The 25,240-nt window shown below is 42.5% G+C and overlaps 2 protein-coding genes across 3 annotated transcripts; one reads left to right on the top strand and one right to left on the bottom strand.

The window, feature by feature from the left end:
- Nucleotides 1-948: 948 nt before the first annotated feature.
- On the top strand, nucleotides 949-21,594 carry LOC114764726 (bestrophin-3-like). Of its 2 annotated transcripts, XM_028954598.1 has the most exons (9): nucleotides 949-1,179; nucleotides 1,895-1,989; nucleotides 2,761-2,994; nucleotides 10,963-11,117; nucleotides 11,268-11,345; nucleotides 17,875-18,027; nucleotides 18,356-18,436; nucleotides 18,503-18,654; nucleotides 18,768-21,594. In XM_028954598.1, the coding sequence occupies exons 1-9, from the start codon at nucleotides 1,028-1,030 to the stop codon at nucleotides 19,483-19,485; spliced, it is 1,818 nt and encodes a 605-aa protein (XP_028810431.1). In that variant the 5' UTR covers nucleotides 949-1,027; the 3' UTR covers nucleotides 19,486-21,594. The 2 variants fall into 2 exon arrangements, with proteins under 2 accessions (XP_028810431.1, XP_028810430.1); XM_028954597.1 differs by having other exon boundaries at nucleotides 18,356-18,654.
- On the bottom strand, nucleotides 20,060-25,240 carry nots (nothepsin). The gene is made up of 9 exons (XM_028955319.1): nucleotides 25,155-25,240; nucleotides 24,223-24,400; nucleotides 23,444-23,561; nucleotides 22,205-22,323; nucleotides 21,838-22,037; nucleotides 21,417-21,542; nucleotides 20,678-20,828; nucleotides 20,354-20,452; nucleotides 20,060-20,224 (listed from the first exon to the last, which is right to left on the bottom strand). The coding sequence occupies exons 1-9, from the start codon at nucleotides 25,238-25,240 to the stop codon at nucleotides 20,060-20,062; spliced, it is 1,242 nt and encodes a 413-aa protein (XP_028811152.1).

The raw sequence follows: 25,240 nt of genomic DNA, 5'->3' as shown, positions 1-25,240 counted from the left end.
CATTTTTATTCTATTAAGAATCATTATTTTATGGCGGAGAAACCATTTAAATATTATTTTGCAATTAGTGTTTTGGCATAACAGAAAGAGGCGGTTCTCATGACGCTTTCTGGAACGCCCACCATACAAAAAGGGGCGGTTCTTATCCACCCGTGATCCGCCATTGGTTGATTTCAAGAAGACGCCACAGCCAAACCGCGCAATATTTCAAACCAGAGCAAACACGGTGCCGTGTGAATAAGCAATCTTTTTTCCTCTAAAGTGTATTATTACATAATTCTAGTTTTATCCGCCTTATATATCATAGTTGACTATGATGCAAGGATTAGCAGACGTAACAGGTTTCATTTTATATTACATATATATTTTTATGTCATTTAATTCGCATTAGCCTGAGTGGCCTGCCATTTTATTTGTATGTGTCATAATACGTTTTCCCATACTCATGTCCATTTCATGTCATTTTCACACAATATGAGGTCAGCAAACACATTTTTAAATTCTTTACATTTTTTACACACAAATTAAACTCAAGAACAAAACTTTACAAATGTTTACAGACAGCATAGCAGAAACCCAATATTCCAAACTTTTCTACAATCAATTTAACATCTCTACATCTGGACAGATGTGCATTTACAGTTCAAATGAACCAGAAACATGAAATATCACATGTGCACTTGTGGTCGAGAAAGACGAAAAAATACTATTTAGAAATGACTGTCATGTTTCTGAGTTGTTTGCCTTCATTTTGTTCTCATAATTGCAAAGCTTCTAGTTTTGGGTAGTTTGGGTACTTGGTCAATTTCGCTCCGTTTTGGTCAGATGTCAACCATGATTGCTTCTAACCACGATATCAGGAATATCTCTTCTGTAATTTAATAAAAAAGATTCCTGCTCTTCGCCACTGTGGGGCGCTCGCTGGCACGCTCATATAGGGCCAGAGTGACAGGCGCACAGGACGCAGACTGGATACTGCAGGCGGCGGTGGCGGTGGCGGTGGCGGCGAGGCCGCTGGGGCCAGAAGATGACGGTCACCTACTCCAGCCAGGTCGCCAACGCGACTTTCTTCGGCTTCCACCGACTGCTGCTGCGATGGCGGGGCAGCATCTACAAGCTGCTGTACCGCGAGTTTCTGGTCTTCGCGCTCTTGTACACGGTCCTGAGTATCATCTACAGGTGGGCTGCTGGCGGGTTAAATTTAGCGATGTAACGGGAACGCGTATAATGAGCATACTTTATAGAAACTTTATAACTGGAGGCATGTGCTGACTTTGGGTTTTGGCCTAATTTGAGGCAGATTGATCTAACTTGGACTCAGATCCAAGTCAATCTCTGATAATAATATAATGTAATATAATATAATAAGCAGAAATGTTGCAAGCAATGTTGGAATGAGAATCTCAGCATCTTAGAGTACACGAGAGTTGGAATTTTAGTAAAATATACAAAAATAATTGTGAATAGTGAGGTGAATGGTGAATTCCGTGGGAATTTCTGTTTCTTTCTGTTTTCTCTCTGATGTCTTACTTGCATATCATGAGGCAGATGTGTCTGATGTGTTGTACTAAAAAAGAACCGGAAATGTTATGGATGCAGATCGGCCACTCTAAGGCCATTAGTTCAGATGAGGATAACACAAGATGTCTGTGGAGTCTTCATAAACCACACCTTAAATATAGAGTGATCTGTAATATTGAAATGGAACCATAATTCTTTATGAAACATTTGTCTTTATTGTGAGATTAATTGAATTGTGCAGATGTTTCAAACCTGTATGTGGTGTCTGTGCATCCCAGACAATTAACCAGTGGACAAAGAGAGAAACAGTGGGGTTAGAAGCAGCCTTTTATTATTTTTTTTCCCCAGTAAAATGCCTTTATCCACCCCATAGATATTTCCTTTCGGACCCTCAGAAACGTCAGTTTGAAAACTTGTCTCTATACTGTGATCAGTATGCAGAGCAGATTCCAGTCACATTTGTACTGGGTAAGACCATCTGACCCTGCATGTGCCAGCATGCATTATACTTATTATACGGTGGGTGTGTGGGGGGGTGGGTGTGTGCCCCCCGCAAAATCAGGCCATGACAAGATCTTATTGGGCTTTAATATTTATCTGCAGAACTGCAACATCTAATTTTTGGTCTAATTTTATATCTGAACAACTTTTTTTCTTTTGCTGAAAAGCTTTATTCAAGTACAAAAAGAGCAAAATGAAGAACAATTTACAGTCTTATTTTATTTGGTTTTCTGTTTCAGTGAAGTTTATTTCACTTTTAGTGTCTATCACTGTTCTACATTCAGTGACGATTTGTATAAGGTTCTATTTTATTGGCCACTTGGGTGGTGTGCAGGATATGTTTGTAATGAGTCTGCTTTAATAGTGGTGTAGTGGTGGCCTAACGGGCAAGGAAGTGGACCCGTAAGGCTGCTGGTTCGAATTTCGAACCACCGAGGTGCCACTGAGCAAAGCACCGTCCCCACACACTGCTCCCCGGGCGCCTGTCATGGCTGCAAACTGCTCACCAAGGTGATGGGTTAATAGCAGAGGACACATTTCATTGTGTCACTGTGATCTGTGCTGCAGTGTATCACAATTACAGTCACTTTCACGTCACACCATGAAGAAGCATGGCATAACTTTGCATGGTTTTGTTTGATCTTCTTCCGTTGTGGGCTTCCTAAAAGCTGACGTTAAAGGCTGCTGCCAGGATCAGGCCAACATGAAACACCTTCCAGCTGAGCATCTGTTCTACAGGGTTCTATGTGACACTGGTGGTGAATCGCTGGTGGAACCAGTTCCAGAACCTTCCATGGCCGGACCGGCTGATGTTCCTGATATCCAGTTATGTTCAGGGACGGGACGAATATGGCCGAATGCTGCGCCGCACTCTCATGCGCTACGTGAACCTCACATCCCTCCTCATCCTGCGCTCCGTCAGCACGGCTGTCTGCAAACGCTTCCCCACACTGGAACACGTGGTAGAGGCAGGTACATACATTTCCCCTGTGCAACACAATGAATGTCTGGCAGTTGAAAAAAGACATAATGAATTGTCAATTCTTTTGCTCATGGATTAAATGTAAGAAATTTAAATTCTCCAAACTACAAAGTTATTTTGTCAGGATCAGTTCTGGAAGGAGGATAGTTCATGTTCGTCCTGTGTTCCCTATATTCTAGACTGTTCTGACCTGCATGTTTAAAGTTGCCCAGTTTGTGTCTGCTCTTCGACGGGTCGTTGTTTGGTGATGTTTGACCCTGTCTAGCGTTTTTGTATTGTCCCGTCTTGTGAGTTGTGTGTGTGCGTCCTGCTTTCCATGTCCAGCAACCATGACACATTGGCATAAGTCTTTCATATCACACCTACATCACTCCCTCATTCACACAGATCAAATGTTCTTTATAAGGGTTAAAAATAATATGCTGTACCCATGGGATTACAGGGAATTTAGGGAAATTGTTTTAGTTGAGGGAAGCAAGGTTTCCTCCATTATTGCCCTCTGCTCCAAAGACTGGACTACTAGTCCCATTTTGTGCTCTAGTCCCTCCGTGCTCAGCCGGTGATAATGTGATCTGTGAGTTGGTGCTGCAGCTGTCTTCACTGTGACTGCATGTCCGACTGAAAATAACACATGAACCCGAGCCCTGGTGTTTTGGTTGCCAATATGATGAGGCAGGACTTTGTGTGCTTAGTGTTTAGGGTCTGGCCTCCAGTAGAATCCAGTGGACATGGACCTTAAACAACCATAGTTAGAAAAAGTTTATGAGAAGAATTATCTTCCTGCTCATTTGATGAATTAAAGGACCAATGTAATAAAGGCATGTAAAGAGTGATAATTGATATTATAAAATGTAAATAATTCATGAGTACCATTTACTACTGTTAATGGGTTGATAATCCACCATTGACTCTGGATCAGATAAATTTACATTTCAAAATATGTTTAGAGTCATGTAGATAACCAGGAAATTCCTGCAAATTACAGGTTCCTGATGCATTGAAGGACAATATAGAGTTATATAGAGTTACAATATAGATTTTCATGTTCTTAAAACATTATGTTGTAAGCATTGAATATTAACCAGTTATTAATTTTCTTATTTTAATATTAGAACAGAACCCAAAACCAAAAAAATACTCAACTAATAGAACTTTCATATGAAAGAGAATATAATTCATGAATTAATTCCATCATATAGAGGGTATGTTCTTATCAGGATAATAACATTATAGTCAAGGGTCTTAGATTTTATGAAATTTTCTTAGTAGATTTGTTGAGGGAGCAAATTTTTATGGCATAAGCTTGAGATCACACATTGAGGCAGTGGGGCATAAACATAGCAGTCTAACCCATGTTAGAAAATGCGGTCCAAAATGTAATTAAACTATGCGTCGCAAATAATAGTTCCGATCTATTCAGTCAAACACCTTTTCTGCATCCAGGCTAATAACACACACAAAAAAATGACCGATAGAAATCAAACTTATCAACCCATGGAGGCCATGATTTGGAGTGACACTCAAAATTAAAGTGTAAAAACACACTGCAGGCAAACCTTCTTGCCACAGCTCACATTGATGTGCCATCTTGGATGAGCTGCTGTATCGGAGCCACTTGTGTGGGTTGTTAACTCCGTCTCATGATACCACTAGAGCGAAAGCACTGCCAGCATTCAAAAGTGACCAAAACATCAGCTAGAAAGCATAGGAACTGAGAAGTGGTCTGTGGTCACCACCTGCAGGACCACGCCTTTATTGGGGACATCTTGCTGATTGCCTGTAATTTCCACTTGTTGTCTATTCCATTTGCAAACCAGCATGTGAAATTGATTGTCAATTTTGATTTCACAGAAGTGTGATTGACTTGGTGTTACATTGTGTTGTTTAAGTGGTCTCGTTATTTTTTGAGCAGTGTATTATGTCCATTAGAAGATGAATATTAAAGTATGAGTGGCGGTTTTTAATGAATCCAGTTTGGTCTTCAGATATGATAATAGTAGTGGTGGGCCATTATCGGCATTAACGTGCTGCGTTAACATGCTGCGTTAACGTGAGACTCTTATCGGGCAATTAAAAAAATATCGCCGTTAATCTATTCACAAAGTTGGGTTGGGAGCTGGGTCTATACTACACAAGCTATTGTGCCGGAGTTAAATGGTTACACTAGATTTATACAAGTATATTTCTTCTTTCTTGTGTCTTTTAGTTTCTTATTTCCTAAAGACTTTTATTTTGTTTTTGAGACCCGGTTCAGGTCTCTTGGACACATGGTGTGAGCTGTGAGAGGTGTGTGGGGTTTGTGTGCAAAAAGTTATTTCTTTCATTTTAATTTATGTACATATTAGGAATATTTTGCATGTGTGTTATTTTGTGAATGTTTTTTTATGTTCTTTTAATACTGTATATTGTAGAGAGAGGTGCAGAAAGACGCGATGTTCTGACGCGGCCTTGCTTTTTGTACAGAATACACTTTGCACAGAAAATCTCTTGGGTGTCAGCTCATCATGTGGTTCAAGAAACGAAATCAAAAAGTTACACAACGCAGAAGAAGAACCGCTACACTATGATGACTTTCACCTTGATATTTTAGCGCGGATGTATACCTAGCCGAATTGCAGTGTAGGGGGCGAGAACGAGTCTTCGAACTGTGAAATGACCACATCAAACATGACGCGGTAACATGGATGCAGCTATTTAACTGAATAAACAGTTGGTAAACACAAGTACATCTTATTGAACATAATTTATTTTCATCACCAACTATCATAGTAGAACAGCTTTCTCAAGCAGTTTGTGATGCATTTTGGAAACAGGAGATGAGCCCCTGGTCTAATGCGCCACCTGGCTTGAGAAACCCGTTCTCAAAGACTTACTTTTAGTCATTATTTGGGTAGCACACATATTCTGAATGCCTTCGGCAGAATTCAAATGAGCCATTTTAATCTAGATTAATCTATATTAATTCCAATATTACAGTGAGATTAATCTAGATTAAGAAAATTAATCTATGACCACCTCTAGATAATAGGCATGTTATTTTCTAGTCTCTAAGATAGTACTTTTGCCAAAAAATGAGACTGCCCTATAGGAGGAACAGTTAACCTTTGTGTTGTCTTTGGTGACTTTTTCATCTTTTTTAAAAGTTAATGTGTCATAAGTTTGCCTTGAAATTGTATAGCACCTGTGGTTTTCCTGGTGACAATTTCACCCTGCCAGTTTTAGTGGCTCCATGGATCAAACTATTGCTCTTTCCAGACAGACACACAACACAGACATACAAAATGACTTCGAAATGTCTCATTTACACAAACACATGCACCCCAACACACACACACACACACACACACACACACACACACACACACAAAAACTTCAAAGTAACAGGTATTCCAACTCTCAGACACACATTGGGCCAAGATGAAGAAAAAGTGTCAGAGGAAGAAAACTGAAAATGATGAGGAGGAATTAAGTGATGAAGAAGAGCCTGCTGAAATTGAGAATATTTTCCAACCCAATGCTGTTTCTCATTCTGATAGCATAAAGTCAACATTTGAGTTATTTATGCCAGAAGAAATTGAAAAGATTCTGCTGACCAACAAGGAAGGGCATCATGGTGACAACTGGAGGAAGATGGATAAAATAGATCTTCAGGGATACCTGGGTCTTTTGATTCTTGCAGGTGTCTACCAGTCCAGTAAAGAGGGTATATGCAGCCTTTGGCATCCAGAGTATAAGAGGGCAATATTTCGTGCCACCATGCCACTGAAGACATTCCACATCATCTCAAGAATCATTCGTTTCGATGATCGTGACACCAGACCAGCCCACAGTGCCAGAGACAAACTGGCTGCCATCCGACAGGTGTGGGATAAGTGGGTACATCCACTGCAGCTTATGTGTAGTGGACGAGCGCCTGGTCCCATTTAGAGGTCGATGTGGATTCAGACAATGTATGGCATCAAAATCCGGGCAGCCTGTGATGCCCAGTCGAGCTACACCTGGAACATGCAGGTGTACACAGAGAAAAATCAAGGCCAGCGCGTGGTTCTCGACATGACAGAGGGTCTTCAGGGACACACTATCACATGTGACAACTATGCTCTTGGGTGGGAGCTGCTAAGGAAGAAGCTGAACATGGTGGGAACTGTGTGAAAGATTAAACCAAATCTTCCCCCTGCACTGCTAGCAGTGAGAGAGAGGGCCAAATTCTCCGCCCAGTTTGTGTTGATTGATACACACTCTCTTCTCCTACTGCTTCTCATGAGCTCTCTGCATTGGGATAGTACAATTAGTGCCACAGAGGACAAAAAGCATTTTTTTTTTTTGCTGCAGGCCACCAGTATGTACAGTTGTAAATGGATTACGGGTGATTTACAACATGCTAGATGTGTCTACGTACTCCTTCATGCTGTGGAAAACAGTAAACCCTGGCTGGAATCAGGGGAAATGGAACAGGAGAAGGGACACCTCTCATAAAACGACGCCAGGTCCTTCCCCGCACGCCAGCCTCTGCCAGCTTGGTCATGGAGGTCCAGCAGGACACATCAACCTCGGCAACTGCCCTCCCTCACCCAGCAGCTTCTCCTCACCCATTATCCAAAAAGAAGAGGTGCAAATTCTGCTTGTATGACAACAAAACCAGTAGGAGGGCAAGAAGTGCAATGCACATATTTGCAAAAAACTATTCAATAATACCACTTTTGAAAGTGTAAAATACATGTTAATATTTTGGAAAAATTATTTAACTTAATCTCTTGTGCTTTAGTAACAATCAAAAACAGCGGTTAAAATGTCACCGGGAGGACAACAGGTGTGACTATTTGCAGTCATTCAAAAAATTTTAATGGTTTCGAAACAATATCCTGAAGAAAGTTTAACATGTACCAGTCTTTGATATTCTACCATGTTTTGTGCCTCTGATAATAACCTTAGTGAAAATAATTCAGAATATTTGCTTTTTTGAAAATGTTTTTTTAGTTAAATGGTCTATAATAATGTAAAATATATATATTAAAATACTGCAAAAAAGGTCACGAAAAGAGTGAAATTAATAAAATGGTTTTCATTTAATCTCTTGAGCTTTATAAACAAACACACCAGGTAAAATGTCACCAGGAGGATAAAAGGTGCGTAGTAAATGGGAATAAAGGGTTACGTAAATATTTCCCATTCTTAATGATAAGGGTTATATAAGCTTAATAAATAAATGCAGGTAATTTACCAGATTGAAAAACTCAACGAGGACTTCCCAGATTGCAACAAATGAATTACTCATCAATTTCCTCCTTAGATATTCTTCCAGTCTTGTTCTTTTTAAGTCTTGTTCTATGTAACACTGGTTTGACATAGCGAGGCAGTAGATCTGTAACGATGGCTGGACATGGCAAGGAAGAAGGACGCATGACATCACGAAACGGGTTTAATACATGGTGAACAGGACAGGACAAGTAACAATGACCCGATGGTGAACAGACAGGAACTGGGCAGCTTTATACAATCATTAGGTACCCTGAAGCTCTCTTCACAACACTTGAACCTCTCTCCTTGGAGTTTTTGATGATCTGATAAATGGTTGATTTGCAATCTTAGTAGCAGCAATATCCGTGCCTGTGAAGCCCTTTTTTAAAGCATCCAGTCTGCTATTCTAACTCAATCAGCATGACAGAATGATCTCCAGCCTTGTGCTCCTCAACACTCTCACTTGTGTAAACGAGAGGCTCACTGAAATGATCTCAGCAGGTCTTTTTGTGGCAGGACTGAAATGCAGTGGAAATGTTGTTTTGGGATTTAAGTTTATTTTCATGGCAAAGAGGGACTTAGCAATTCATCTGATTACAGTATATGCAAATTGCCATAATAACACAGATGCAGCAAACTTTGTGAAAACCAGTATTTGTGTTATTCTCAAAACCTTTGGCCACGACTGTAATGTGAATAAGTAGCTCCATCCCCCATTCTAATTTTGGAAATATGTTTTGTCTAGGTGCAGTTGCCCAACATCTTACTGGGTTTATCACCCTGAATATAGAATTGGCTTCTGCTTTTCAGGAGTTAGCATTCTACTAAATGTGCAGAGAGAATGTCCAGTTTAGTTTGAAGCTCTTTAACTGTTGAGTAAAGTTGATAAAAAATTTTCTTTGATAGCCCTTTTCTTCATGACTGCAGTGTATGATATAATCTCAGACAATTATAGTCCCAGACAATTAGGCTAGAGCTTCCATCGGCGCTATTTGTAGAGAAAATGTACAAAGGTGTTATAAGAATTGAGTTAAGGCGCTATCGCATGTTAAAGCGAGGGATATCAGGCAAGCTAAAATACAACACAACAGGAGCATGATCTGAAATTGTTATGGCCTTCTATGCACACAAAGGTGTCCATGAGATTAAACAGGTGTCAGTAAAAAATAATCAGTAAGTGTGATGTACATGGGAAAAAAAGGAATGTTCTATTTCTTAGGATGTAAATGGTGCCAAATATCCAGAATACCATAACTAGACTGGATATATGAAGCAGACCTACTTAACACACAGGGGTTAGAAGAAGAACAATCTAGCAAAGGGTTCATACAACAATTAAAATCTTCTACAAGTATAAGAGAGATGAACTCAGATCAGGTAACCTAGAGAAGAGATGCTTGATATTCAGATTGTCAAAATTAGGAGCATATATATTGTACGTTACAATTTTAAAATGATGCAGTTACAAAGTATGGCATTATAATAACATCTGAAATGACACCATGACACTGAAAAGGAATATTTCGATTGACATTGATAGATACCCCTCATGCCTTTGCCTGATAAGGTGAATTAAATAGTTGTATTGAAGGCCTTTGGTCTAGAGAGTTCTGCTGTAGTCAGTGGAAGGTTGGAAGGTTGTGGTTGAGGTCCCCATGATCAAGGGCACCTTTTATGACCGGCCACTGCTCACCAAGGTGATGAAAGTGAAGTAACGCATGGCGCATACAACTAAATGTGTCCTCTGCTTTTAACCCATCACCCTGAGTGAGCAGTGGGCAGCCGTGAAAGGTGCCCGGGGAGCAGTGTGTGGGGACGGTGCTTTGCTCAGTGGCACCTCGGCAAATCGGGATTCGAACTGGCAACCTTCTGATTGTTGGGTCACGTGTGCTTCAGTGTATCACAATGACAATCATTTCACTTTCACTACTGTGATGCTGTACTAATAAACTTGTACAAAACCAAAAGGATCATAACATCTATGTTGTCTAAATTACCTGCTAACCAGTGTATCTTCTTTTAGTTTTCAAATGTTATACCTATTTACACCTATTCTGAATACAGAATATTTTTCTGAATATGTCCTTGGGCATGCTCTTAGATCATCAGAAGACTGTCAATTAAAAGTGATCAAAGTGTTGCACAAGTTGGCAAGAGACATGGTGTTCAGTGTCATGATCCAGTCCGGAAGAGTTTCACGTTTGTCATGTGGAATGTTCCCTAATCGTTTTCACCTGTGTCGAATGTATAAAGCCGCCCTGTTCGGCTCTGTTAGCCGCAGGTCTTTGTTGTGTTACACGTTCACCTGTTGCCAGATGTCTCCCCTGTCCTGTTCTTCACCAATATAACTGGCTCAATTATTTTTTAATGCTATAACCTCATGGTGTGTTTGGTTTTATTGATTATTATACTATAATTATTGTTTAGTTTTTATTGAAATCCTTTCTTATTGTTCTTAATATTATTATTTCATCAATATTCACATTTCATCAATATTCACATTATTCACAAAAAGCACTTGGGGCTGCAAATACAATTTGAAATGTGGGCTATATAAATGAAACTATCATTATTATTATTAAAAGAACTGCATCTTTATAACTCGAAAGAATACTACAGTGTGGAATGGTACATTTGGGGGATGTTGAGCAGTGGGAGACATATATAATAAACAGGTGTTAATATTTAATAAAACAGATACAGGCCTTTTCTATGTCCAGGCTTCATGACTCCTGAGGAAAGAAAGCAGTTTGAACAGCTGAAGTCACCTCACCTGAAGTACTGGATCCCAGTCGTGTGGTTCACCAACCTGGCCTCGAAAGCTCGCAAAGATGGTCGCATACAGGACAGTGTTGACCTTCAGGCTATTCTGCAGGTAAGATGATGCATCGTGTGATGCGCTTAACCAAAGTGGTGGATCTCCAGAATTCCTGGATCATATTAGAAACTGGACATATTCTTTGCATGACAAGACATAGTCAGAATGGAACAGATCATGTTACAATGCATGGATGTGTGTGTGTAGGAAATGAACAAGTACAGGACCTGGTGTTCTACTCTGTTTGGATATGACTGGGTGGGAATACCATTGGTGTATACACAGGTGAGTCGGCAGCATGGGGTACAGTGGGTAAAATAAGTATTGAACATGTCACTTCTAAGTAAATTTATTTATAAAGGTGCTATTGACATGACAATCACATAAGATATTGACAATGTGAATGTGTAACAGAAAAGGATGGACACAGGGAAAAAGTATTGAACACATGACAAAGGAAAGGTGCAAAAGGCATGAAAATGACGTCAGCGGAACCCGATCAGTAATTAGAAGGCAATCCACTTAGTGCAAATTAATATCAACTGGTTCAGTCCTAACTGATGGCCCATCAGGTGTCTCATTACCATGGTGTCACACAAGAAACATCTCATGATGGGTAAAACTGAGAGCTCTTTCTAGCCCTTTAAAACATACTGGTGAAAGTGAAGTGATTATCATTATGGTGCACAGCACACGGTGACAAGTTGATCTTAATGAGCAGTGGGCAGCCATGACAGGTGCCCGGAAAGGTACAGTACTATGCTCAGTGGCACCTTGGCGATTTGGGATTCAAACCGGCAACCTTCTGACTATGGTCCGCTTCTTTACCCACTAGCCCACCACTGCCCCATTGGTCACAATACACCATCCATGACCAGGGGCTCCTGGCAAGATTTCAGACAGAGGAGTGTAAAGAATTATCAGAAGATTTGTCGTATAGCCAAAGACAATTTGTGGAGAGCTTCAGGAGGACCTGGAATAAGCAGGCCCAACTGGTTCAAAGAAAATAACAAGTAATGCTCTCAACCACCATGCGTTTCTACGCTCACCATTCAAGATTCCATTGCAGAGGAAAAGTCCTGAAGAATGTTGGGAAAGGGCACTGATACTCACCCAAACAACACCATACATACCATCAGTGATTTGTGGATGTGGGAACATCATGGTGTGGGGCTGATTTTCAGTATATGGCACTGGCACGTTTCTTATAACTGAATGTCATGATGCGGTCCGGCAGGGGTTACTCTGGGTCCGGAGTTCAGACCGGAGTTTCATGTTAGTCTCGTGTAATGTTCCTTGATCATGTTCACCTGTTGTATAATTATATAATTGTATAGAGTTATCCTGTTCATGTCTGTTCGCCATCGGGTCATTGTTTAGTGATGTTCCCCTGTCCTGTTTATTAAGTATTAAAACCCCTGTCCTATGACGTCATGCGTATGCGGCAAGCCAGAGACTGACGGAGTGACCTGGTACTTCGGACAGTGGACAGGATGCCGGTCCCCCACGGATGAGCCGTGCTTTGGCCCGGGCCTGAAGCCGCCAGTGTAGGACAGCCGCCACTCGTCCTTATGGACTTCTTCCCCCTTTTCATGGACCATCTTTTGTTGCACCTCCGGAGGTTGTGCCTTTGAGGGGGGGTACTCCGGGTCCGGAGTTCGGACCGGAGTTTCATGTTCGTCTTCATGTTGTTTGTTTTGGTAAGTTGTATGGCCTGCCCATACAGTTGTCAGGAAAACATGGAAAAAAAAGCAAAAAAGGCCATGTCTTGCATTTGTGGCTGCCACGCTAAGACCGTTAAACGCACAGAAACAACGACCAGGTCAGGCCGAAAGCCTATCCCCTCCGCACAAAATGACATATTGGTTGCTTTGTTGGGGACCACGGGACGGCCACAATTTGTGACAAAACTATTAAAAATGTGAAAAAAATTGGTTTATTAGAATTTGCGATGACACGGTTCACAGCACACACCCGCCTTTCATGTCAGGTTGTGCGGCTTTTTGTTCCGGACGATTTGACATATGGCTTGGCTCGGTCGGATTTATGGTCTGCGGGCAATTTCCCAAAAAGCTTTTCGGAATGCGTTTATTATACTAGCCCAAATTGGACTTTTTTGGACTTTGTGTCTAGATGGTTTGACATACAAAGAAGATTTTGATGTTGTTTCATAGATCTCGCCAAGACAGACGTTTTGACATATGGTTTATCTCTGTCTGATTTACGGATCAAGTGTCAATGGGCAAAAAAAATACTTTATTTATTTATTTGTTTATTTTCATTTAATTTTTTTCGGCACTTAATGCGGGTCGTACCGAAGCTCGCACACCGGTGAGCTATATATCAAAAATTTGTACTTTATTGTGTGAGGTGTGCTATTACTTTTATAAGTGATCGGACTGGGCGTGGCCAAGCTATTAACGCTCAAACAGGGTCATTTACCCATTAGAATGCGTTGAATGCTAATTTTAGCATTGGTAGCATTTGTAAAATGGGGCCCATTTTAAGTGGTACTGCTACTGTGTCATTGCCAGCAAAGGGGCCCTACAAGGGGTACTGATACAGTAGCAGCGGCAGCACTGTAATTCAATGGAATCTTAAACCAGCAGCTTCATTAGGATGCCAATCAGCCACATTACCGCCCGGTCCTTTGGCCACTTTATTAGGGACGCCCAGTCCTTCAGCCACTTCATTAGGGACGCCCGGTCCTTCGGCCACTTTATTAGGGACGCCCTGTCCTTCAGCAACTGTATTAAATCAAATTAAAATTTTATTTGTCACATACACAGTCATACACGGCATGATGTGCAGTGAAATGTTTTTTGCGACTGCTACAGACTACAGTATTGAAAATGTTGCAAGTAAACAATGAACCAATATGCAAATATTGCAAACATAACCAAATATTACACTTTTACGTCTTTAACATAAAATATGTGTAACTGGTAGGGTGAAGGTGTGCAAATGAGTTACAGTTTCTTTTTTTTTTTTTTTACAATGTTTAAAGAAAAAAAAAAAAGAGCAGTAAGGTAAAAAGCGCAGTGTCATTTTGTGCAAAGTGATTTTGTGCAAAAGAGTCCGGAGTGATTGGAGGTGAAAGTGCATGAGTTCTATGTACTGTTGTTGAGAGCTTGGACAGCCTGCGGGAAGAAGCTCCTCCTCATTCTCTCTGTGTTGGACTTCAGGGAGCGAAAGCGCTTCCCTGATCGCAGCAGAGAGAAGAGTCCATTGTTGGGGTGGGTGAGGCCCTTCACTATCTTCCTGGCCCTGGTGCAGCACCGTTTGCTGTAGATAGATTGAAGGTCAGGGAGCTTGGTACGGATGATTTGTTCGGCTGATCGCCTGTCCTTCATGGGGCTGTTCCCGAACCAGGTTGAGATATTTCACGTCAGGATGCTGAGCACCTTGGAGGGCAGTCTGAAGTCTCTCAGGCGTCTGAGGTAGTAAAGACGCTGCCGGGCCTTTTGTGACAGGACCATGACAGGTCCTGCGTGATGTTAACACCGAGGTAACGGAAGCTGTCCACTCGCTCCACTGGGCTCCTGTTGATGACAGGGGTCTGGTAGGTCCTCTCCTGCTTTGTACTGAAGTCCACTATTAACTCCTTTGTCTTGCTGACGTTCAGGTGTAGATTGATCCTCTGGCACCAGTTCACCAGATTTCCAACCTCCTCCAGGTAGGCCGTCTCGTCGTTGTCAGAGATCAGGCCCACCACGACAGTGTCGTCAGCAAACTTGATGATTGTGGTGGAGTTAGTAGTGGCTGTACAGTCATGGGTGTACAGGGAGTACAGCAGGGGGCTCAAAACACAGCCCTGGGGGGCTCCAGTGCTGAGGGTGATGGAGGTTGAGACATGTCCACCCATCCTTACTGCCTGTGGTCTCCCGGTAAGGAAGTTGGAGATCCACTGACAGAGAGATGAGCTGAGTCCCAGGTGCTCCAGCTTGGTGGTGAGTGTGGAAGGGATTATTGTGTTAAATGCTGAACTGTAGTCAATGAAGAGCATTTTAACATAATTTCCCTTCCGAGTGTCCAGGTGGGTGAGTGCAGTATGGAGGAGATGTGATATGGCATCATCTGTGGATCGGTTGGGACGATACGCAAACTGTAGTGGGTCGAGTGTATCTGGTAATGAAGAAATGATGAAGTCTTTGACCAGCCGTTCAAAGATCTTCATCACTACTGAGGTGAGGTCGTACCGGATGTTGGTGCTTTATAGTCCGTTATTGTCCTTAGTCCCCGCCACAGGCTCCTAGAGTCACTCTGTTCGAGTTGTGACTCCAGATTCTTCCCGTAGCGGTGCTTCGCCTCCTTCACCGCTTTCCTGACGCTGTACGACGCAGCCTTGTATGGTTCCATGTCCCCGGAAGCGAGCCCCGCGTTATAGGTCGCGGTGCGAGATTTCAGAGCGTCGCGGATGGTTTTATCCACCCACGGCTTCTGATTAAGAAACGTTCTGACGATCGTTTTCTGAACGGTGTCGTCCGTTAGTTTCCCAATGAAACTCACAACCGCTTCCGCAAACTCACTGATGTTTCCGGAACAACTCTGGAACATGCCCCAGTCTGCGTCATCCAGTGCGTCCTGAAGAGCGGCCACCGATTGGTCCGTCCAGCGTGCCACCTCCCTCTGAACCGGAACTTCCTGTTTAAGCCTTTGTTTGTATTTAGGCATGAGGAAAATGGCTGCGTGGTCGGATTTTTCAAATGGTGGACAAGATTGTGCCCTGTATCCGTCCTTTATTGTCGTGTAGCAATGGTCCAGTGTCCTTTCGCCCCTGGTGGGGCAGGTGATGTGCTGATGAAAATTCGGCGCTGCGCATTTGAGGCTGGCATTATTAAAATCTCCTGCCACCATAAGCGCAGCGTCCCGGTGCTGAGTTTGGTGCTGTGTGTATTAGGCCCTGCCCTTCGGCCACTTCACTAGGAATGCCCGGTACTTCAGCAACTTTATTAGGGACGCCCGGTCCTTCGGCCACTAACATGCTACACCTTCAGCTAACACGCTAAGTACTACATTTCGTTGCCCTGTACTTGTACATGTGTAATGACAATAAAGTTGAATCTAATCTAAGTTGTCGACATTCTCCAAACGTCACCAAATTTAACATGACCTATTTTGGCCCTGTCAGCATTTTTGATGTTAGCATGCTAGCATTAGCATGCTAACATGCTCACCAAATTTACCGTGACTCATCTTGGCCACGCCTTGTTTGCGTTTTTGATGTTAGCATTAGCACGCTAACTTGCTAATTTTTTTAACATGCTCCAAACAACTCCAAATTTAACGTGACACACCTTGGCCACGCCCTGTTAGCATTTTTCTAGTTATGTATTAAAACCCCTGTCCTGTGACGTCGTGCGTATGCGTCCTGCTTCCTCGCCATGTACAGCCATTGGGACACTGAATGTACCAAGATATTCTTGATCAAAAATCTGCTGGCATCTTAAACAAAGACTTAATTCATTTCACTAAGCGTGATCAAAATTTATTGCCTATGTCGTTCCATTTATCACACAGAGCAACAACAACATTTATTTCTTATATAGCCCATAATCACATACAGTATGTCTCAATGGGCTTTGACACCCCCACACTTGACCCTTCTGCACACAAGGAAAAACTGAGAATAAAAGAAAGGAAGAAACCTTGGGAAGGAGTGAAACAGAGAGGGACCCACTTCCAGGGTAGAATGAGCCTGCAATTGTTGTCAATGCAGGGTTGGTGATGATTTGTCCAAGAAAAAAAAAATTGTACATTACATTGCTACTGGTCCATTTGAAGATCCCTGAAGTTTTAGCTGTTACAGTGGTGGTGGCTGTGGTCACACTCTGGTTCTTTTCATGCTATGTCCTCGTTTAGCAGTTCATTGCTAGGGACTAGGATTCATCTGGTTGTCTTTTCACTGGAGTCTGCCAGTAGTCTGTGCGGTTGATTCCGGGCCTCGGAGAGAACAAACAAACGCAGTGGCAGATGGTGGCATCGTACAACTGGTACAGAAATACGTGGCTATAGTGGTATATTTGCACAAAAATGGCCCGGTACTTTAACTTGGGCAGCCTAACTAAGGTGAATTTAACACTGTCTGTGCTTGACAGGGGGACTGTGTGATAAAGTGGACTTGTGTCTGGGATTTTAACAGAGGACCAGAGTGAACAGGTGTGTTTTTTGTTTTAAATCACGAACACTGACTGGCAAGTCGTTCCACAGCTACGGAGCTCTATAAGATGCCCACTTGTGTGGACTGGATCTGGTAATTCATGCTATTCATGTCAATAGCACCTTCAGAAATATTTACTTAGAAAACTGATGATGTGTTTGATACTTATTTTATTTGCTGTATCCACACCTACATGCAAAACACACACACACACGCATACACTCCTTACAAAAATAACCCATGCATTCAAAATACATACACTATTAATCATCCAAAATGAGAGATAATGTATTTATACAGTATATGCCAATATAAGTATACAAAAAAACAAGATTAATTTAGTATGTGAACTCTCACAAACACACTTAGGTGAAAAGCTGATCTGCGTTTCCATTTTCAGGATAGGGCCGTGTTTCCGGCAGCATGCCCATCATTCTTGTGCTTTCTCCAGAACCTTCTATGTGCTATAGTCACATGCGCCCTGCCACTGGCCAAGTCTGAACCCCTGTGCTGTATTAGACTGTGTATATCTGAATGTGTGTTTGTGTGTGCGCTGTCATGAGTAATAGTGTATAATCCACGCTCCCACCCCTCATCTGTGTCAGTGCACAGAAACACGAGCAGCGCTTTTCTGTTTCTATTTTTCTGTCTCAGGTCGTAACCTTGGCTGTGTACACCTTCTTCCTTGCCTGTCTGATTGGACGACAGTTTTTAGACCCTGAGCAAAACTACCCAGGTCACAACCTAGATTTCTACATCCCGGTATTTACACTGCTGCAGTTCTTCTTCTACTCTGGCTGGCTGAAGGTTTGTCCTTTCCCACCTTGACCTCTCAGGCAGTCAACAGAACAGCCTGTTCATTTAAATGTGACTGGTCTGTACATTACACATGTTATGCACATAACACAGTTATGCACTGTTATTGCATCACACACCACAGAACTTTAATTTAGTACCCAGATGGTGCAAAGGTTCACTGGTAGTCACTCCCATTTGGTCATTTGTCATCGTGGCCATCATGAAGTGGTTTGCTTATGCCTTGTGCCCTTGCAACAAGTATGGAGTGTGAGACACAGTGCTGGTTATTGTTGTCGTGCCTCATATTATTCTGGATCATTTCTCTTATGGCCTGTAGGTGGCTGAGCAGCTCATAAACCCATTTGGAGAGGACGACGATGACTTTGAAACGAACTGGTGCATTGACAGAAACCTACAGGTGGGTTTCTTTTACTTGATATCTGTTCTGATTTTTCCTTTATTGGGCTCTGCGGGTTTGTGGCAGGTGTCTCTGATGGCTGTCGATGAGATGCATATGAACATTCCCCGCATGACAAAAGACATTTATTGGAATGACCCGGATGTCCGACCACCATACACACTTGCTGCTGCAGACTACTGCATCCCATCCTTTCTGGGTTCCACCACTGATATGGGGTGAGTCTGTAGATCACAGAAAACTGCATGGTTTGTGGCTCATTATGATGGGTTATGTTCATGTTTCCTCCTTAAGGTTGATTAAGTATTTAGTACCACTTGTGTTTGTCCAGATTGTCGGACATTGCTCAGTTTGAGCACCTTGATTCCCAGGATCCATGGCAAAGTCAGTCGGTCTTATGCCGCATGCGCCGTTTGCTGAGTGTCCAGGACCCGCCAGATCTCCCTCGAGCTCGCCCTGGACTCAAACGCCACAGCAGTGACATCACCAGCTTCCTCCCATTTGTTCCAGACTACCGCATAAACCTGGGGGCAGGGGACCTGGCCAAATCAGGACCGCTGTCACAAACCCGTGCCAGCTCAGTGGAGCTGCTGGCCACTCTGTCTGAGGCTAGCAGCACCTCATCCTCTCCCAGCACTTTTAAGGAAATCCCTACAGTAGTCATCAGTGGTGTAACTTCAACGCCTTTGTGCTCGGAAGAGCCCCTGTCAGCTCGTACAAATGGAGATCTACAACCGGTCCAGAATCCTCAGGCTACGTCAGAAACCAACCCAACAGCACAGGCCTCCAAAATGAACAGAGGAGGCTCTCGCTCCCCAGCGGGCCTGCTGAAGAAGCGGCAGCTCTCACTTCACTTCTCCAAACAGGGGTGTCAGAGGTCCATGCCCAGCCCCTGGCTACAACGGAGGAAAAAGAAGCCCCATGGCGGCACGCCCTCCCCACCCACAACCCCCCAAGGCAAACAGGACACCCACCCCCCCGAAAGTGACCGCCCAGACGATAAGGAGACAGGGAGCGGTGAGGCACAGGACAATGGCTGCAAGTCCTAGGATCCTGAGACCAATGGTACTGAAATTGAGAGTTCACCTCATGAAGGTGGTGCCTCATAAGGGCTTTCTACAGACGTCTGTAGGACCAATAATTTATCAAGGAACATGTTCAGACTGCGGAGACTTCTCCAACTTAGCATGTGGTCCGTGTATTTACTGATGAATGTGTTGATCCTGCACAAATTTATGCAAAGCGCACAAAACAAGATCCTCTGACAGGTAACAAATGTATAAGAAGTAATAAGCAGGACAGAACACGGACAGACATTTTGTTCATTACACCTGAGCTGGACAACTGATCACAAATGATTTGCAGAAAAATGTATGTTTGGTGTAAAACCAGCCTGGTGTGTACTGTTGCCATTTGTTTTGATCATTTTCACAGACCAAATCATGCTGCATGACTCGTGGTCATCCTTCATCGAAACATGACTGAAAAATGCAATTTGCAATGTGGGTTTCTTTTGTAAGAAAAAAAACAAGCAGGAGAGACATTTGTTGTTGTTGCAGGAAGTGAGTTCATCTCTGTACCCATTTATTTGTTGAGGACAAGCAGTGTATTCATGGTGCTAAGTCATTTTCTTGCACTTGCAAATCCCACACGGTTCTGCCCACGGTCAAACACACTGTAGAACTCGATCAGGAACACATCTCCCAGAATCCACAGGGGCCCTTCAGGGCTGGAAAGGTCCACTGCCTGGAACCCGGTGAAGCAGACCTCCTTGTCCCCAATCATTTCCTGTTTGTTTATGTGTGTTTAGGAATTAGAGCGTGTTACCTTTGGTTAATGAGATAGTATGTAGATATTGCAATATGAAATGGATAAACTGTAAAACAAAGTGTGCATTCAATGGGACAGTGTGTTTACCTGTCTGATGTAGGCTTGAGCAGACAGAGGATAATCTATCCCACCAAGAGTGAAGGATACCAGAGGCAGGCTGGATACGCGTGAGCAGTCGACAAGATACTGAAACAGACACACACACACACACACACACACACACACACACACACTGTGAAGCACAAACACGTAGACATAGTCTTGAATACATACAATACAACCTGTTGTGTACACAAAGCTGCTTCATACTGAAATACTCACAATCAACTTGCTACTGCACACATGCACAAATTTGTCAGTAATAGGACTCAAATGTTTGTAGAATGCATGTCTGGGCTATGATTGGTGTACTTCTCCAATAGAGGTGGGCGTGGCTCCAATAAACTGGTGCAGCAACAGGATGTCCCTGGTCGGCCCAGCGATGAGCGAGGTGCCCGTGTCCACAATAGCCTGGCAACCTTGCTCTCTCTGGCAGAAGCTCACTGCACCCTGAACTTTCACACTGGTAAACATTACAACAAGGAAATGATCAATCATGAAAACACACGCATGCACGAAACACTTTTTTTTTCAATAGTAAAGTGTAATTGCAGGCAGCTATGATCTGTCAGAATTCTGTTTAAAGGCAGTACTGGGAATATGTCTATTAATATTCAGTTCTATTTGAGTTCTTCCAGACTGCCAGAGGGCAGTTGATTGACAAATGGAAGGTGTACATGCCATGACTGTGTATTCCTCATTTTCACCATGGATGACTATAGAATATATATTGGATTTTCTGACTGACTGTTGCCTGGAGTCATGTATGCCTGGGGAAAATAGCATAGAAGTGTCTGTCCAGCTGAGTTTGGCTCCAGGTGCTGCTGTTGGACACCGGTCAGACTGGCAATTTTTCAAACTCTTCTCCTCTGCTGGAAGTCCACACTTGCATAGGGATCACATGGTTTTCACAAAGCACAGAATAAGGTAAGAACAGAGAGCTGCTGGTAGGGTGGCTGTGGTCATGCCCTGGATCTGAATATGGAATGTTGTGGCACAGATGGTTGCATGGGATGATCCTGCGTTGTTTCAATTTATGGGTGTGACTCACTTGTCCATCTGTATTTGCCAGTAGCTCTGCTGAGTGACAGGCAACCAGTTAATGGTGCCTGTATACAGGTTTTCATCAACTCCTCCAAAAAGGACCTCCCCCTCCTGGCCTGAAGTACTATTACTCCTGTCAAAAAATATTATTTATTTATTTGAGATTATTTAACATTAATACAAGTTCCCCTAAGCCTTTTTTTTTTTTGCTCGGTGAATGGATGTGAAAATTAGCACAAATGTATTTTTTAAGTTCCGTCACGTGAGACCACTTTGGGTGAGAGCGGGGAGTTACAGGTTTTAAAGACCGAAAACCAATTTAAGAAAAGAGAAAAGCTGAGTCGGCAGATTTACATGATAATTCATCAGATATACATTCAGAGAAAGCATTGCTTGCCAGAAGTGATAAATAAAGTGAAAATATTTACTTGCTGAGGAAGAATGAGAAGACGGGTTGATCAATGACCTTCTGTGCCATCATGTTGTCAAACACTGGTGCTCCAAGTTCCACTGCCAGGGATGGGTATCCCATACCCAATACGCCATCGAACTTTGCCATGACAAACGTATAGCCAGGCTCATACACCGACTCGCCAAACTCCTGATTCTGCACAGTCACTGAGCCCACCTACAGAAAACACTCATATGAAATAGCACAGAAATGACTGACTTGGCGGTTCATAAACAATGAGCTTGTAGTTTGGAATACATGTAACTTGTGTGCCAATATTCCATGTAATTCAGTTACAAATTTGGTTCTTGTGTGTATATGTGTGTGTACATGTAAGGCATCACCTTGAGCATCTCCCTGGCCATCACTCCCAAAAGACGTCCAGAGCCATAGTGGATGCTGAACACCCTGCCATCATGAGTGTAACTACTGGACTCAAAGGCCTTGAACTTGTGGTGCATGTCTGAAGAGATTGAGTGAGAATGTGTGTGTGAGACTGTGTTCAGAGTGTCCTGCTCCTACCCAGGTCAGGTCAGGTCAGTTCAGCTGGTGTCACCTGATGACATGCGCTCCAAGTCAAACAGCCACATGCTGTAATGTGAAAACTGAGCAAAGCCAAATTTGTGTTTCACGATGGCAAAAAAACAATCCTAGTCATGTGGGGTGTAAAGAATCCACAAATAAATGCAAACAGCTCTCACGGAACAGAATTAGGCAACATTTTAAATACCTTATATAAAAAGGCCTACTTCTGGCAAATATCTAGGGGACTGTCCCTGTCACTACTGAGTCACTCCGGATAAGGGCATCTGATAAATGACATAAATGTATGATTAAATGTATTTGACAGTCTGTGCATGGGAACTTCAGATTTTATAAAGATGTCTTTGAAAAATAAATATCCTCGACATTGGAATTAATTTTGGGACATCTCTGACCCCGATGCAGTCCTCTCAGGTCACCATTCCGTGTTGTAATTGGGCCAGATGAAAACAAGGGTTGTGACATAATAATGTTGTCTAACTGGGGAAATGTATGTTGCACATGGAATAAGAAATGGAAGAGTTTGTGAAACGGACAACCTACACACTCTGTCCATAATCCCTGAGTCCAACCCACGACATTTGGCAGAGAGTAACTCAGATTACGCCGTCTGCCCACCACATGACCCACACACACCATACGCTCACACACTCACACCTATGGCCATCTTAGAGTCACCAATCTGCCTCAAGTACTTTGGATGGTGGGAGAAAACCAGAGGATAGCCGTGCCAAATGGAAACTGCACACACACAAAGCCAGGGCTGAGATTCAAACTCCTGACCTTGGATGTAAGAGGCATGCCACCATGAACGGCCTCTGGCCACGGACAACCTAGAATCAACAACCAACACAATGTTCTCTAAAACATTAATAAAACAAATTAAAATTCAGTGCTGACTGCTTGTTTCTATTGCCATTGCCTATTTCATTTGCATATTTAATATTTTTTCTTTCTTGTATCTTATGCTGCACTATGATTTTATATGAAAATAAATTTGCCGTGCCGTGTGAATTAAGATTAAAGAGAAATTTCCTCACCACAGGCCTGGCTGACACAGTAGGAGGAGGGAACCCAGAGGTCAGCGGAACCCGTATCAAACACCACAGTGAAGTTCTGCTCTGGAGTCCCCAGACTGATCTGTCCAAAGTACTGTGCCTGTACCATGGGATACATAACAAACACAGCACACAGCAGCAGTTACAAACCAACACAACACATTAAATTCAGCAGCATAACACACAAAGCCACGCTTCGAAACAGCAGTGCTGCATGTTCATATCGTAAAGAGTTTAATCAGGTGCTCACCTCAAAAATCCCAACAAATCTTTAATAAATGGACATTGAAGTGGTCAGTCTGTCCAACATGATTTGTTAATCTAAAACCAGCTTAATAAATCTATGAATTATGCATAAATAATTAGATTAATTTATATTATAAATAAATATATGAATCTTGCAAAAATAACTAGATTTTCTTTATTCATTTGTTTTGCCAGCATAATAATAGCATGTTGAATGATTTGTTCTTTCATATATTTCTTCATATGTTTTTGTTACTCATCCTCCTGCCCAACCCATTAAACTTAAATCTTTTTTAAGGTGATTAAACAAAAATCCTTATGGGTTTTTGCCATGGGGCAGTGGTGGCCTAGTGGATAAGGAAGTGGCCCTGTAATCAGAAGGTTGCCGGTTCGAATCCTGAGTAAAGCACCGTCTCCACACACTGCTCATGGCTGCCCACTCTGTATGCTACAGCAGTATTCAACTCTAGGTTTCACTTTTAGTGTTGCACTGATCAGTGGTCTGATGGACTCACGTCCATGAAGTTGTACAGCTTCTCAGCACTCCTGCCCAGGTGGAGAGAGGCTCCAGCAGGGAAGCACTGGCCGTAGGTGCGCTGGAATATGTCTGACTGGTGGTCCCGCAGGAAATGGTCCAGGTGATGGGTCGAGCGCAGCTGTGAGCGCAGTGTGGTCATGCGCTGCAGGGGAATTCTGGAAATCACAATGGACACATCAGGAAAGACTATAATTAACCTCCCACAGCTTATATGTCTGAATCCCAGTGTGTTAAAGTGTTATTGTACCTGACCTTACATCCTGAGACTGTTTTTCTTATCTTAACAGTAGCAGATTTTCAATCTACCATCATAGTGGGGGCGGTGTCATGGGCATCAGCGCGTAAATTTATATAAAATATAATGGAATAAAACACAACGCTGAAGTAGCTCATTATTTGAATTTTTAGTTCCACCTTAAATTCTACTCAGCAGGTTGCAGTACATGTATTGAATATGTAGGGGGTTTATATCTGTTACAGAAATAAAGAACGTTTTAAATCTGTATATGATGATCTCTGTTCCCACTCAAAATTCTGAACTATTACAAATGGTATAAAGTGTTACCTGTCTGGCCTAGTAACACTAAACATTTGCTGAACATTTCAGATGGGAACTGTGCACTGGATTGATGAATGTCATTTCCTTAAAAAAACTACAGTAAAATAGTATGTGCAGAAATAGTATCAACTAATATCTGTCTGACCCAAAACATAGTATTGCAGTCTGCTGAGCAGTATTTAAGGTGGAACAGACCATTCAATATATGCGGGACACGAAAGTGAAGTGTCTATTCGTTTTTCATTGTGGTGATCCTAAAAGTTTATTTATTACTGTTTTATTATTTCACAACATATGTTACTGCTTATTACTCATTGTATGTGGCTTCATTTACGAGGCAAATTACCAACATAAAATCCAAAATTGCGTCTTTTAAAATCGCCTCCATGTTTTTATTAGAATCCGCGCTGCGCTGCACGTCGTGCGTCGTTGTCAT

Source organism: Denticeps clupeoides, chromosome 15 (genome assembly GCF_900700375.1).
Source record: "Denticeps clupeoides chromosome 15, fDenClu1.1, whole genome shotgun sequence".
NCBI lineage: Eukaryota > Metazoa > Chordata > Actinopteri > Clupeiformes > Denticipitidae > Denticeps > Denticeps clupeoides.
Note: the sequence above shows the minus strand (reverse complement) of the source record. Positions and strands in the feature narration are given on the sequence as shown.